The sequence below is a fragment of the Microtus oregoni genome, unplaced genomic scaffold, assembly GCF_018167655.1.
Source record: "Microtus oregoni isolate MIOR12 unplaced genomic scaffold, Mior012 000109F_ref0000275, whole genome shotgun sequence".
Taxonomy (NCBI): domain Eukaryota; kingdom Metazoa; phylum Chordata; class Mammalia; order Rodentia; family Cricetidae; genus Microtus; species Microtus oregoni.
Genome location: NW_024544727.1, coordinates 2,702,818 through 2,718,476, shown reverse-complemented (window position 1 = coordinate 2,718,476; position 15,659 = coordinate 2,702,818). Strand labels below are relative to the sequence as shown.

The 15,659-nt window shown below is 46.2% G+C and overlaps 1 protein-coding gene across 3 annotated transcripts; it reads right to left on the bottom strand.

The window, feature by feature from the left end:
• Positions 1 to 2,088: 2,088 nt before the first annotated feature.
• Positions 2,089 to 15,659, bottom strand: LOC121443596 (ubiquitin-conjugating enzyme E2 J2). 3 transcript variants are annotated; one of them, XM_041645413.1, is made up of 8 exons: positions 15,181 to 15,633; positions 13,061 to 13,223; positions 9,607 to 9,737; positions 8,521 to 8,561; positions 4,853 to 4,955; positions 4,628 to 4,766; positions 3,451 to 3,531; positions 2,089 to 2,741 (listed from the first exon to the last, which is right to left on the bottom strand). In XM_041645413.1, exons 3-8 carry the CDS (start codon positions 9,735 to 9,737, stop codon positions 2,457 to 2,459), a joined length of 780 nt encoding a protein of 259 aa, XP_041501347.1. In that variant the 5' UTR covers positions 13,061 to 13,223; positions 15,181 to 15,633; the 3' UTR covers positions 2,089 to 2,456. The 3 variants fall into 3 exon arrangements, with proteins under 3 accessions (XP_041501347.1, XP_041501348.1, XP_041501346.1); XM_041645414.1 differs by lacking the exon at positions 13,061 to 13,223 and having other exon boundaries at positions 4,623 to 4,746; positions 15,181 to 15,659; XM_041645412.1 differs by lacking the exon at positions 13,061 to 13,223 and having other exon boundaries at positions 15,181 to 15,539.

The window sequence follows — 15,659 nt, the reverse complement described above, 5'->3', positions numbered from 1 at the left end:
CTCGAGCCCTCAAAAGTGCCGCTGGCCCTCATATTTATTGATGAGATTACTCTGGATGATGAGGAAGGACCAGCATTCGAACCTGCCAATGACCCGTACCTAGTATATACCTGTATGTCAAGGAAGACAGCTCTCCTGGTTCACCTATACCCTGGTGGCCTAACCCTTCTCAGTGTGACTGGTAATGGGATTCCCCAACTCTGCCTTGCAGTTTATAAGCAGGTAGGCTAGGAGGCAAGACTTGGCCTGTCACAGGGATACCACAGTAAGGACTTCCTTGGAAAATAACCAAAAGTATTCTACTCTGGTTTACAAAGACCCTGACCAAGATGACCAAAGCAACTTCTGGCTCTCAACCCCCAAGCCCTGGAGAAAACAGCTTGACAGGAACCCACTGGCTCACTACACAAAGAGACTGCGCCCTCCTGCCCATTCTCTAATGACATGTCCAAAGGTCAGCCAGGCCTATAATCCCAGTACCTAGGAGGCGGCCTCTGCTACATAGTAAATTCAGGCCAGCCTGAGCTACATGAAACCCTATTAAAAAAGAAATTCCCAAAGATTGCCTGGGAATTGTTTTTTTCTCAGGAGAGGAACAAGAGGTAGCAGAGCTGAGCTGTTTCCTCCCAAGGTACTGCTCCCTAAATATCAACAGGACGTGAGCTTTGGGAGAGGCTTTTCACCTGTACCAGGATCTAATGGAAGGCAGTCCAGAATGCCAACTTGCCCCTCCAGTGACTACTGCCAAGAAGGGCAACACACAAACATGGCTAGACATGCTTGATCCAATGGAATAAAGGCCATCTTTTATTTGGGGTCAGTGCAGGAACTCACTGTGGATACAGGGTCCTCTAGCACTCAAAGGAGCTGGGAGAAGGGCAAAGTCTTGGGGCTAAAGGCACCTGCTACACTGAGTGCGACACCTTGTGGTCAGAGATAGGCTGACTTCTTACTTCTACTTTAAGAACAGCACTAAGATTTTCTTTCATTCTGGGCTGCCAAGAACTGAGATTTCAGCCAAACAGCAGTGGTACCAGATCTCTGAACTTGAGGGCAGCCTGGTCTACAGAGTGAATTCCAGGACAGCCAGGGCTACACAAAGAAACCCTGTCTCAGAAATAAATAATAATAAAATTAAGATTTCACACACAGACAACACTACATGTTAAGTAAACTAACATTCTGCCTTATAAGAACTTCAGGAAACAAGGCAACTTTGGAACTGATGTTAAACAGTTACCCAGGTGCAACAGAGTACTACACAGCCAGGGAAGAACTGAGATCTAGTGCTAAAGGAAGTTCAAGTTTACAGGGCTCCACCTACTGCCACCACGCCATGCATAGACACATCTCAGCCAATAGCCGCAGGTTTCACAGGCCCAGGCCCAGCCATGGATTATCAATCCACCTTTTGGCAACAGCGACATACCCCTCCCCCAAGCCAGGTGTTACTCTTGCTCAGTCTACCAGGGAAGAACATTAACACTGGTAGCATGGCGTTTAAGAATGAAGGTATAACTAAAACCTTTTCAGGAGAGGGCATATACTAATCGCAAATTACAGAACTAAACCAAAATGATCACACAGGTTACACACTTCAGCTTCACCACTGGTCTCTAAAATGAGGTTGGTTTAGGAGTCTCTTTGGGTCCCCTGGTGATGGCTGATGTCCTATACAATGTCACTGCCTCCATCTGGTCCCTTACAGATGTCAGCTTTCCATCCAACTACTGCAGATACATTAAACACAAACATTAAAAAGGTAAGATGTTGGCCATAAGGGAGAGTCAAGCATCTACGGCAAGAAGGGACAGGTATTAAGGCTGACAGTAATACCAGGACCATCCCCCACCGGCCCAAGCCTTTACTGGAGTCCTCAGCCACTGTGTGTGGTCAGGGAGAGCAAGCTGACTCTTCTAACTTAACAACAGCACAAGCATTTTCTAAAAGTTTTTCCCATTCATATGCAGAGTTTTACAATGAGGCCAAATCACTTCTCTCCTAGACCCCAACTAGGGCTGTTACCCCACTCAGCCCCACTGGAGGTTTGCAGCACTGGCCCCATCATGAAGCCTTCAGCAACTCCACTAGGAACACACAGAGTATTTATTCGATAGGCATTAAAGTTTTATATTTTTTAAGTGACGAAATCTAATAAAATGGAAAACAAAACAAAAAAACCAGGTTTACTAAACTGGTCCAAAAGACAACACAGGAGATAAGCAATAAAACCAAAGCGTGAGTGGCTCTTGTCCACATCAGCCTCTGGAGGGAGGTAAGAATCTCCAATCTCCAAATCACACATTTTGGTTTTTGCTTTCTTTTTAAGGTTTTTAAAAAGTGAAGCCCAGGAGTCCAGCAGGCCGTCCTGTGCTCAGCAGCATGTCCATTCCGCCTGCACCAAGCTCTGGCCCCTGCGTCCCTCAGCAGCAACTGTCGACTGCGGCTCTTGAGCCTCACTCCTGTGCTATGCTTCTCAGCACATACTTGACCGTGTAGGCAAAGGCCGCAAACCCAACTATAACAAACAAGTTCGCCAAAGCGCCGCCCAAGAGTCCATGATGCCTGTTGGCCTGTGGGAGCCCAGCGAGGTTCGGGCCGGCAGCAGGTGCATGCCCATTGAGGAGCTGGATCCCATTCTGGCCACGGTGCATTTCCCCATCAGGAACCACGTCTGGCAAGGGAAGGTTCTGGGGCCTGCTACTTAGTTCATCTTGTGCTTTCTGTTTCTGTTTAATTTCCTGAGAGAAAAACATAAGAACCTTCAGTTGTCTTAACAAACCTATTCCTTTGGGAGCAGCACTCGAGTTTTTATGAACCCAGAGTTACCACCCAGAACACAGGTCTGCATTCCCCTGTAGCAGATCCTAACCCCAATAGAGGACAGTTCCTGGTCCCAACTTTACAGGTGAAAAAAAAAAACAAGATATCAAAATTACTATTCTGTGCCTGCACCAGGAGTAACAATGAGCCATCAAGTATTACACCACTGTCCAGCCTGGTGCTTCTGCTCACTGTCATGGTCTCAACTCCAGGCCAAATCAGGAAACACTTAACTCCACATGGCATAGTACAAACCCATGTACCTCCTAGCCACTGTTGGTGGATCACCTGAGGGACAGCCGCTGATTGGCAACTTTCATGCCTCTGTAAGGACAGACTCAGTCCCCAACACTTACACATCTCTCTGGACCTCCCCCATCCCTGGGCTCTGTCTATCCTACACTGTAAGGTCCTGGAGAAGAGCCAGCTCTGTCACCCAAAAATGTGGAGGCTATCAACACAGACCCCCTCTATGTCCTGCAACAACATGGAGGGCTGCAATTTCTCTACGTCTACAGGGAAAAGGCAGTAGGCACATAGACTCAGATTTTCTTTGGAAACAATTAAATCATAAGTGTTTTAACAGAGGGGAAGACAAAAACTGAGTTCCAACTTTTGCTTTCTTACCTCCACAACTTCAGGAAATAATTCACAAAAGACTTTATCTTTTAAATTAAACACTAAACTCTGTGCTGCCAGCTGTCTTTTCTAGGAAGAAAGAGAAAGGAAATATCAGCCAGAAAGCTAATTTTAATTTTTCTGTTATTTTGTTTTTTGAGGCAGGATTTTTCTGTGTAGTCCTGGCTGTCCTGTAACTCACTCTGTAGACCAGACTATCCTCAAACCCAGAGATCCATCTGCCTCTGCCTCCCAAGAGCTGGGATTAAAGGTGTGCACCACTACTGACTAGCTAATTTTAATTTAAAAAAAGAAGTAGTAGTTCTTGCTGGGCATTGTATGCCTTTAATCCTAGAAGAGGTAGATGGATCTCTCTGAGTTTGAGGCCAGCCTGGTCGACAAAGGGAGTTCCAGGATAGCCAGAGTAGTTACATGGAGAAGCCCTGTCTGGGGGTAAAAAAAATAAATAAAATAAAATTCTTAGAAAAGAGATAGATATGATGGTGCACACCTGTGATCCCAGCATTCAGGAGACTGAGGTAAGAGGATCACTACAAGCCGGGCGGTGGTGGCGCACGCCTTTAATCCCAGCACTTGGGAGGCAGAGGCAGGAGGATCTCTGTGAGTTCGAGACCAGCCTGGTCTACAAGAGCTAGTTCCAGGACAGGCTCCAAAACCACAGAGAAACCCTGTCTCGAAAAACCAAAAAAAAAAAAAAAAAGTGTCACTACAGATTCAGTAACAGCCTGCCCTACACAGTGAGTTCCAGACCACCATATGCTAAGAATGAGACCCTAATGGCAAACAAAACCTCAAAACAGACTCCTGCAGAGCCAAGGATTATAGAAAGCATCCAAAATGCCTTTTCCTCTCAAAAACTATGTCTTATGAAGGCTTATTTATCTTTTTGTTATCAATTAACATCACACGATCATGATTCCTATCATCTAAACAGAGAACTGAAATGAGCCCCTTCAAGTCTTACAAAGTCTCCTGAGTGTCAGGGATTCTTAGCATGGACAAAAGCAGAGCTGGAGACAGAGATGGGCAGTGAGGCCATGGGCCATGTTCTAAGGCAGCCAAAGGAGAAATTTCTACAATGTGGCCAGGAACAGGGCAGAACCAGGATGAGAGATTGGAGGCCACGGTGCCACAAGGCCCCAGGCGAGGTGCTGCCACACCTCACCGTGAAGTCCGATGTCTCTATGCTGCCCAGGGTTGGGCCCTTCTCCACCATGAAGCTCAGAAGCCCTGTTAAAATGGTGGAGACAGACCACGCCGGATTCCATGTGTCTGGGTGGAAATCTGTGATGGAGAGACACAGCCTGAAAGAAAACAACTTTTGTAAGGAAGAATGTACATTTCCTATGACCACAGACAGCTCAAAGCACTGCATCACCAGGAAGCTTACCTTGTGTTGCACTTAAACCTTCCATTGGGGGTTATCATGTAAATACTTGGAGGTTTAAATGGAAATTCTCTGGGAAAAATTAGTTTTCCATGATAATAGCCACCTATATCAAAAGAAAAATAGGCTTATTAGCCTTGTCAAGAGCCAGTGTGACTGCTTCTCAACTCTCACCACCTTATCCAGTTCCCAGCTGGCTTCCTGAGCCAACAGTATCCCATTGCTCTCTCCATGCTGACCCACTACCACAGCCTGCCCCCCAGCTTCTGACTCTCCGTCCATTACAACTGTGCCCACAGGAGTCTGTAACGATCACTTGCCCCACTACAGCTACAGAACACCCCTTCTCTCTCCAGATTCTTCATGTTCCTCCCTTACTGAGAACTGAGCCTCCTCCACTGTTTCATTTGGTTCCTAGCAAATATATTCCTAGCACCAGCATTTGTGTGCAGGAAGAAAAAAAGACCCACTTGCATTTCAAAGAAAAGGGTCACATGAATAGATGTCAGGCATGAGCTGGGTGAAAGAGGAATCTATATGATATAACATAGTGCAAATTATATAGGAAAACAGCAAGCTACTGGACATCAGTTAACTACTTGCGTTAAAGAACACATAAATGAGCTGGGCATGGTGATGCACACCTTTAATCCCAGCATTTGGGAGGCAGAGGCAGGTGGATCTCTATGAGCTTCAGGCTAGCCTGGTCTACAAAGCAAGTTCTCAAAAAAACAAACAAACAAAAAAAAAGCCAAAAACAAAAAACAAAAGAAAACGCATAAATGAAGGCTAGAGAGATGGATCAACATTTAGGAGCCTGCTACGCAAACATGAAGAGTTTGGATTCTAGAACCCATGAAACAAGATGGTCCCATGCATGGCTACAACTCTAAGAATGAGGGTGAGGAAGAGAGATGGATACTGGATCTTGTTGGCTGCAAGTCCAGGTTCACTGCTTCAACGGAACAGGGACACCTGACACCCTCCTCTAGCTTAGCACACATATGTGCACACCCCTACTCCCACCCCCACTGAAATGATTCTTTGTGTATAAATACACATTAGTGATTGATTGGTCATGCTGGGGATTAGACCTAGGGCCTTGCACATGCTAAGCACTCTACCACTGATCTCTATCCCTAATTCCAAGACACAGGTTAAAAAAATACTCATTGTGGACAGGTCTCACCTCAAAGCATGAAGATATGCCTGCTAGAGGAATGCTTTTACCAAAATGACTACAGCAAGACAGACCCTCTCCCCTGCAACCAAAGTCAGTTCTTGCCATGGAACACAATCAGCAAAAGGCTCCTCTACAAACCTAACCAAGAGCACAGAGAGAAGTCTATGATGAATGGGCCACAAGTATAACCTTGGCCAAAGTCCAGGGACAGAAACCCAGACAACAAAGCAGATCTATACTATTTTGTCAGGCTTTGTTTCCCTACTGGTTTGTGCTCTGCCAACACCGACTGACCTGGTGATATGCACTGTTTCTGGGCTCTACATCATGCTCTACCATCTGTTTTCCTGCACCACTGCTTGCTCCTCACTGCTAGACCCACATAATGTACGGGAAACAGTGGCTCTTCCACTTAATTCTTCTTTCAAAACATTTTTATTTTTTTGGAATCTACTTTAGGTCCTCTGTCCTTTCATGTAAATTTTAGAGTGAGTCCTAACATTCCTAAAACACAAATAAGATCACATTAAATCCACAATTAGTGGTAAATTAGCAAACTTTCCACAGGAAGTCATGTTTTTACTCTTAGGATGGGTGTGTCCAAGAGTACTAGGAACAGGACAGTCACCGAGCTCAAAATGAGGAGCTGCAGAGGAGCCATTAGGAAGGCCAGAATACCTCACACATAAAGAGGAAGAGCACAGGAAGTGGCCATCAACAGTACCATATACTAGAGGATAAAAACTAAGGACTAGCTGGTTGGTGATGGTGCACGCCTTTAACTCTGTGAGTTTGAGGCCAGCCTGGTCTACAGAGTGAGTTCCAGGACAGGCTCCAAAGTTTTACAGAGAAACCCTGTCTCGAAATACAAAAACAACAACAACAAAAAAGAAACAAACAAACAAACAAACTAAGGACTGAGGAAATCCCTTAGGCAAGACAATTTAGAGGATTCCTTATAGACTCTTGGAGAATATTATCTACAGCTACCAATGGCTAAGTCTGATTGAGTAGCGACAGCTGAAGAGAGGCAGTAAAGAGGGGATGACAAGGGTTCAGTAAATCGGCAGCCTGAGGGACAGGACCCACAGAACAACACAGAAAAGGATAAGGAGATGGAAGAACAGAGGACACCAGCATTAATGGATAAGACACTAGAGTTATAGGTTAGGAAATAGGAACAGCTGAAAGCAAAGTGACAAGATCAGGGTTAAGTCTCCAAGATTCTGCTCATATACCCTTCAGGGCGACACTCTTCTTGCCCCGTGTCCAGCCCATCCATCCCACATCAACAAACCTTGGTTGACCGAGTGCTAGGTAAGGTCTTGTCACACAGTGTTCAAATGCTCACAATTTAAAAACAGAATAGAGAGGTTCAGAACTTAGGAGCACCTACTGCCTTTGCAGAGGCCCTGAGGCTTGTTTCCAAGCATCCATACGGCTGCTGGAACTGTAACTCTAGCTACAGAGGATCCAACACCTCTATTGACCTCTACAAGTTCCTACATACACATATTTAAAAATTCAAAACAACAGCCAGGCTTTAGTGGTGAACGCATTTAATCCCAGCACTCGGGAGGCAAAGGCAGGTGGATTTCTGTGAATGTAAGGTCAGACTGATCTACAGAGCAAGTTTCAGGACAGGCTCCAAAGCTACACAGATAAACCCTGTCTCAAAAAAACAAACAAAACTTAAAAACAAATACCAAAAACCAAAATAACTTCAAAACTTAAAATAATTCAAGCACATCAAACACACAAAGTGTTTTCATATTATTTTTACCAATTGTTTGGAAGCCCATCTTTCACATCTGTTAGGGACTAACCAAAAGAAGTATCAAGGGCTCTTCAAGACAAATAGCCTGTATGCCTCCCCTATTTCACCTACACCCTGCTGCTCTAAGGCTCAGACAAGTTTCTGGTGTCTGGCACTGCAAACACCATCATCATGACATGCACACACATTTATCTCCACCCCGCCCCCATAGACCCTGCACTCATTATCCAAAACAAATCAACCCAAAACTTAGGATCCCTGGGTCAAAGGAAAACCTTTTTAAAAAAGTATCACTCAGGGCTGGAGAGATGGCTCAGTGGTTAAGAGCACTGGCTGTTCTTCCAGAGGACCTGAGTTCAATTCCCAGCACCCACATAGTGGCTCACAATCATCTGTAAGAAGAGGAGGTCTGACCCCCTCTTCTGTAGGCACCAGGCACACATGTGGTACACAGACATATAGGCAATCAAATACCTATACACACAAAATAAAATAAAAAGTCTTTTCCCCATCTCTAATCAACATAAGAGGCTGGGGAAATGCAGGTGATTAATTACAAACAGTCCAGAAATACCAAAATGAACAAATATTTCTAGGACTTAGAGAAATACTAGGATGAGGTTCAGGTAAATCTGATTTAACTACTATATATCCAAACAGAAAGACTGTTATTTACATTGACAGGAATGATTCATGTGTTTTTCTACTCACCTTCATAAGGAGTCATCTCAGGACCTCGGACAACATAATGCCTGAGCGAGAGAAGCAAATTACTGGATGTGTAAACCACATAACTCCCTAAAACTATAAAGTTCTCACAAAAGGCTTGACACTGCTGTTTGGGGTAATACCCGCCACTCTAAACAAAAATGGGACAGACACACACATCATGGCTCATGCTAAATCCTTCTCTCCTAGGAGTTTGGTGTTTCACTGGGTGGCAGGCACAGGAGCCTAATGGCCACTCAAACTGAGCCTGGCACCAAGTGTCTGACTGTCCAAGCTCACTGTTGGGAGCTAAGGGTGCTCTGAGCAAACACCCAGCGCCAGGAATCTAGTTGCTTCTTTCTGCATTCCTGTTCACTTCACCTCATCTACCGCTTCCCTTTGATGCTTTTGGGTTTTTTCATTCTAGCAGATCTTAAGTGAGAGCCGGTGAAGAGGACTAGTGGGTAAAGCACACACCACCAATCTGATGACCTGAGTTCAGTCCTAGGATCCCCTATGGTGGAAGAAAAGAGCTGACTCCCAAAACTGTCTTCTGACCTCCGCATATACGTGGTGGCACACATGCACCCACTCCACAAACACAAAAAACACAATTAAAAAAAAAAACATTAATTTCAATCTCAAGCAAGTCCTTCCTAGAACATAATCAAATCAAAGGGTGAACCTAGAGCCCTCTAACCAGCACATAATAAAGGAGTTTCCCACAAACCGGGAAAAGGTAAGCAAGCCCCTCAATGAAACTAGTCCCCACACCAGCCAACTATATCCTAAGGACCACATCTGACTTTCATCACTGGAACAGGGTTAATTCTGACGCCACCAAAGAGGCCCCTCATGTATTTCTTCTGTTAACAACTTCCAATCTGCAAAATACTTTTTATTTTTAATTCAGGAAAATCTTCTCAAGATTTTGAAACCTCTAAAAGTAGTAATGTTTTTGTTTTTCAAGACAGGGTTTCTGTGTAGCCCTGGCTGTCCTCAAACTCATAGATCTACCTGCCTCTTCCTCCCGAGTGCTGGGATTAAAGACATGTGCTACCACCGCCCAGCAGGAATACAGAATCTTACCATTCAAGAATATTTGAAGGGAGGGGCTCAGCACAGATGTAAGGCACCGGGTCTTTCTTAATTCGAAGGTAGTCCTGTTTCAACCTTTGTGTTGCTGTTGTTGGAGCTCTCTTATTGCTGTTATTGCTCATCTATTCAAAAGAAAAAGAAAAGCCATCTCTATTTACAGAGAACAGAAGAACATAGATGACCACTTCTGCTTCCTTCCTGCAGCCCAACAACCACACCCTCCCCCAGTCTCTTCTCTGTACCCCTACTACCATCACCACTTTCATTTATGCAACATACCAAGTGTCCAATACAGACGTAAGGTAGAAAGAACCATGAAGCTGCATTTTATCCTCAAAGAATTTACAGACTGATTCACTCAAGTGGGATCTGGGTAGGCATGAAGTCAGGCTGCACTGGCTCCAAAGAGCAACTCTTCATGTCCTTTAACTCTGTTCACCAACACCTCAGTAGTGGGCATTTCACAACAGGAAAGAAACGGGCCCTCTCCTGGCTTAGAAGCCTGTTTTTTATCATTGCTCACAAGTAACACCAGTGGGAACAAAGAAATGATGTGATGCTTTCAGAGAATTAGATACATGTACTAGGCAGAAGAGAAGGCAAGTTCAGGGGGGAGCACACTGGTTACCATGTCAGGCAGGAGCTCAAACACAGCGAAGGACAAAGAACAAGATTAGCCAGAGAGACAAAGCCAAATTTCCAGAATCCCAAGAGTTTTAGACTCCAGCCCTAGGGTATACATGGTGGTTTGCATAAGAATGGCTCCCACAGGCCCACTGCAAGTGGCACTATTAGCAGGTGTGGCCTTGCTGGAGGAAGTAGATCACTGCGGGGACAAGCTTTAAGTCTCAGATGCTCAAGCTAGGCCTAGAGAGGCATTCACTTCTGCTGCCTGTGGATATAGATGTAGAACTCTCAGCTCCTTCTCCAGCACCATGTCTGTCTGCACGCCACCATGTTTCCCACCATGACAATAAACTAAACCTCTGAAACTGTAAGCCAGCCCCAATTAAATGTTTTGTTTAAAAGAGTCATCATGGTCATAGAGTCTCTCCACAGCAATAGAAACCCTAAGATAGGTCAGGAACTTCTACTAGGAAGGTCTCTCTGGGGCCTCAACACAAGGCAGCAGTGAAGGACACACAGGCAGTGAGACCACAACAATGCTAAGAAGGGACTATGGCTTTTGAGATGTCTCAGTGAGCAGGTAAAAGTACATGCCAAACAAGACTGATGGTGGCGTTCTGCTGTGTGATGATGCTCTTGTACACTGCAATGATTTGGCACTCGATTGCCCCCCCCCCGTTGGTTTAATAAAATGCTGACTGGCCAGTACCAGGCAAAAAGTATAGATGGAACAAGCAGATTAGAATTCTGGGAAGAGGAAAAGCAGAGACGCAGTCACAAGTCAGAGACAGAGGAAGCAAGATGAGAATGCCATACTGAGAAAAGATACCAAGTCACATGGCTAAACATAGACAAGAATTATAGGTTAATTTAAGTTGTAAGAGCTAGTTATTTTTTTCTTTTTTTTTTCTTTTGGTTTTTCAAGACAGGGTTTCTCTGTAGCTTTGGGGCCTGTCCTGGAACTCACTCTGTAGACCAGGCTGGCCTTGAACTCACAGAGATCTGCCTGCCTTTGCCTCCTGAGTGTTGGGATTAAAGGCATGTGCCACCACTGCCCAGCTAAGAGCTAGTTAATAAAAAGCCTGAGCTAACAGGCCAAACAGTTTATAATTAATATAAGCCTCTGGGTGTTTCTTGGGACTGAATGGCTGCAAGACCCAGCAGGACAAAAACTTACATCTAGAGTTTGATCATCAGAATCCAGATAGTGGAAGAAAAAGAACTATCTGCTTCAAGATGTCCTCTGACCTTCACAAACAAGCCCACATACATGCACACTCATGCACAAGCATGCATGCGTCCACAAACAATAAATACATGTAACATAAAAACTTTTACACATCACAGCACTTGGGAAGCGAAAGCAGGTAAAACTCTTCCGTTTGAAGCCAGCCCAGTCTACATAGTGAGACTCTGTCTCAGAAAAAAAAAAAGAACTGAATGAGGGACTCAGACCACTTAGCTCTACTCCAGAAGGAGGCAGTGATGGAGGGAATAGTGTTTCCACTGCCAGAGGTGTCAGAAGAGCTCCTACTTGCTCTCTTTTCTCATGATTTAAGACAGAAACAAACACACTAACACAATCTACAACTAAAAATAAAGTCTGAATACTACTAGTCTAAAATACAATTGAGGGGCCACTTGGGGATATACAAATTAGAGAGGAGATAACAGGCTGGTGATATGGTTCAGTGGATAAAGATACTTGTTGCCAAGTTTGATGACCTGAATTCAATTCCCAGGACCTGTATGACAGGAGAGAACTATTACACGCTGTTCTCTGACCTGCATGCACATGCTGCAGCATACACCTCCCCACTACCAAACATAAATAAATATATTTATTTTAAGTTCAGATGAAAAAAGCAGGAAATGAGCTTGGCTACAAAAAGAGCAGGCTGGACATGGGCAGTTACAGATGGCCGTATCTTGTGATACTAAAGATCCAGGTTTGCCCAGCACAGCCTCCACTTCTTCCTACCGCTCGCTATCCCTAAACCATTTCAGAGTGCTGTCTGGACACTTCAACCATGACCTAGACATCAGCAAACATCAAACATCAAAGCTGTGATCTCCCCATTCTGACCTCCCAAACTAGATAAATCTAAAGTCAACCCTATCCTAGTCTTGTATGACTTATTCATAGCAGACAGCCACACGTTCTTTCACTCTCTTCAGTATTTGCATATTACTTGAGAGTTATCGACTTTTAGCCCTTTGGCCTGGCTAATTTCTTGGTAGACACAATCACCTCAGACCTCTGCATTTGCCTCCTCTACGAGTATTAATACCTCAGGACAACCAGGGCTTGGTATGTACTTACTCTCTACCCTCAGGGCCTGCAGAGGGATAGTTCAGCCAGGGTATCCACCACAGTCCTCTCATGTGGCTTCTCATTTGGGGAAGTGGGGGATGAACCCTAGTCCACGTTTTACTTGTTCACTTCCTTCCAATTCCAACAACCATAATGCAGAAACACATTACTTTCCTGTCAACCACAAGAACCGCCAATCTCTTCACACTTCAACTCATCGTGTGCACCAACTCAAGGCAGCTTAACCATCCACTCCCCACCAGAGACAGCACAGAACGGCAGCAGCTTCTTTATCTGCCACACCCCTAGACAGCCCATCTAGACCCAGCTCTCAGCACCTGAGACAGCCCAACCTTCACAGCCCAGTCTGGACTGGTAGGAAACACACCTACATCCATCAGGGTCCTCACTGACTTCCCTAGTCAAATAAACATCTCTTTGTCGGTCGTCAACCACACCACCACCACCACCACCCCCATGGTCTAAGAGTATCGTGCACAGAACCTTTCTGGCAGAATCAAGGGCTTTTGCCTGATGCTTCCAAGAATGCTCACACCAGGAACAAGGTTACAGTCCAGCATGGCCAAGAAATGCTTCCAGAAAGCATTGTCCCCAAGTTCTTGGCTTCAGAAGCCATGTGGGCCAGAGAGCTCAACTTGCCCAGCACCTAGTAAGAAACAAAGCAATAGCCAATGATCCACAAGCAGAACCACAAGACTTGTTCTTTCTCTTATGTTCACCCTTGAAGTTAATACTCCAACATATACAAAATTATTTCAGTGGGTAATTCCAAAACAACTGATTTAGATTCAGCTAAGTGATCAGATAGGATGCATAACCAAAGTCAGTGGACACACAGGAAACTAGCAAGATTAGTTGCGCCAGGCTACAAATGTAACTCAGTTGGTTAAGTGCTTGCCTAGCATGCTTGAAGCCCTGTGTTTGATTCCTGCACCACAATAAACAGGGCACGGTGGTGCATACCTGTACTCCCACCACTGGACAGGTAGAGGTAAAGAATCGTAAGTTCAAAGTCAGCCTAGGCTATATAGCTTAGAATACCATAAGATCCTGTCTCTTAAAAAAGAAAAAAAGTCAGGTGTGGTAACACACATCTTTAATCCTGGCACTTGAGAGGCATAGACAGGCAGATCTCTGTGAGTTTGAGGCCAGCCTGATCTACAGAGTGAGGTCCAGGATAACCAGAGCTACTAAAAATCAATCAATCAATCAATCAATCAATCAAAACCAAAACTGAAAACCAATCCTATCTGGTCAGTCACAAGACCAAGGTCCCTCTCATACTTGTGTTTTTTTTTTTTTTTTGGTTTCGGGGGTGTTGAGACAAGGTCTCACTGTATTGCTCTGGCTGTCCTGTCCTGGAATTCACCTTGTAGACCAGACTGGCCTCAAGCTCGAAGATTCCCCCTGCCTCTGCTCCCTCAAGCGCTGATATTAACCAAATGTGTCACTATGACTGGTTTAAACTTTTCTTTCTTTGCCTTTTCAACACTGGAAATTAACCTCACAGGAGCAAGGGAGGCAAGAGTTCTATCACTGAGCTGCATGCCCAGCTTCAAACTTGCTTTTAGACACAAAATCATACTTATGACTCCTCCGTTGCCCTAACTACTCCTCCTTTATCTCATTCAGAACAACACTTTCTTTCATGATTCTCCTAAGGGACTGCAGGTGACAGGAAGCAGCCAGTCACTAGCAAGGTAAGTCTTTTTTCTCCCACATCACTGTGTCTCTTGGACAACTCTCCCACACCAGTACAGACAGGTCAGGTGATGGTGTGGAATGAGACCTTGGCCTGACACACCCAAGGCCAGGCCAGGGTTTCCAGGGAGCCAGGGGCTCACAGCAGCAGTCCAACTGCCACTTTCCCACACACACCTGAGAGGGGGCTGACACTGAGTTCAGGAACACAGTGATGTGCAGCCGAATGAGTGCGGGTTCTAGCACCTAGACCTAGCTCTGCTGGAAGCTCATACACAGGACTTTCCAATTAAATAAAATCCTAACATTCTTTTTCTTATTTTTTTTGCTTAAGCTAAATTATCATGTCACACGCCTGGAATGAATAAAGCCTTGTATCACAGCTTACAAAAAAGGCTACTTTTCTGCACTTGTTAGCTTACAATAAGGCCTTGCCTTATCTCTTCCTAGCTGTCTATCTGGGTCGGAGAACTGGACTAAGCGATTAGGAGGCGAGGTCATCGGTTGAGGGTCTGCAGTTGGTGAAAGTAAACAGTAAGTCCCCACTGTCCTCACCCCGCTCCCCCAACCCCCCGCACAGGGCAGGGTCTCTTGTTCGGATCCCAAGTCCCACTCTTATTTTCCGGTGTTCTGTTACTTCCAAGGGCATAACGGTGGCCACGCTCGCTTCTGTCGGGGTTTACTAAGCAAGTCTGAGGTTCTAACGGCTGCCACCCCACCGCTCGAACTTCCCGGAAACGCTTTTAAAGATCGACCCTGGCTACTCCTGGAAGTATTTATTCCGAGTGCTCCAACCCACAGGCCTCTCCGTGGGAGATGGTGCCGCGTGGCAAACCCCATCTCTTCCCTGCCCAAGGCACCAACCCCCAGCCGGGAACCCCAGGGCGCCCTCAGTCACCGACCTCGGGTCCGCGAAGGGACGCTCCGGTCCGGGTCGGGGCACAGCAGGCGACGTAACGAACCGGACCCGCCGTGCGGAGTCCCCCAAGTCCCCGCCCGCCGCTGCGGCCGGCTCCGGCGGGGCGAACGAGCGGGCCCGAGGCCCCGCGCAGCCCGCGAGCGAGCGCCCAGCACCTCTCCCTGAGGCCGCCGCCGCGTTCAGCTTCGCCGTGGTAGACGCCAGAGCAGGGTGCGGAAGAGTGGGGGCCGTTCTGGGAGCCGCACCCGCACCGGGACTCGGCCCCACCGCACCTGCCGCAGCTTCTCGGCTGCTACCGCCGCTCGGCTTCCAAGATGGCTGCTCGGGGGGGGGGGGGGGGTGGCCGGGGCGCCGCTTCCGCTTCCGGTGCGCCGTTGCGAGGGGAAGCGCTTCTCTAGGCAGCTCGGTGAAGGGCTCTACTGTCCGTCCCCGGGTGTCCCGGGCGTCTCCTCTCTGTCTGGG

Excerpts from the sequence above, each read along its gene's own strand:
- LOC121443596 (XM_041645413.1), bottom strand. The coding sequence starts at position 9,737 with ATGAGCAATAACAGCAATAAGAGAGCTCCAACAACAGCAACACAAAGG. Across the intron at positions 4,767-4,852 it reads AGGTTTAAGTGCAACACAAG|GCTGTGTCTCTCCATCACAG; the intron begins GTAAGCTTCCTG and ends GTTTTCTTTCAG. Across the intron at positions 3,532-4,627 it reads TAGAGACATCGGACTTCACG|AAAAGACAGCTGGCAGCACA; the intron begins GTGAGGTGTGGC and ends CTTTCTTCCTAG.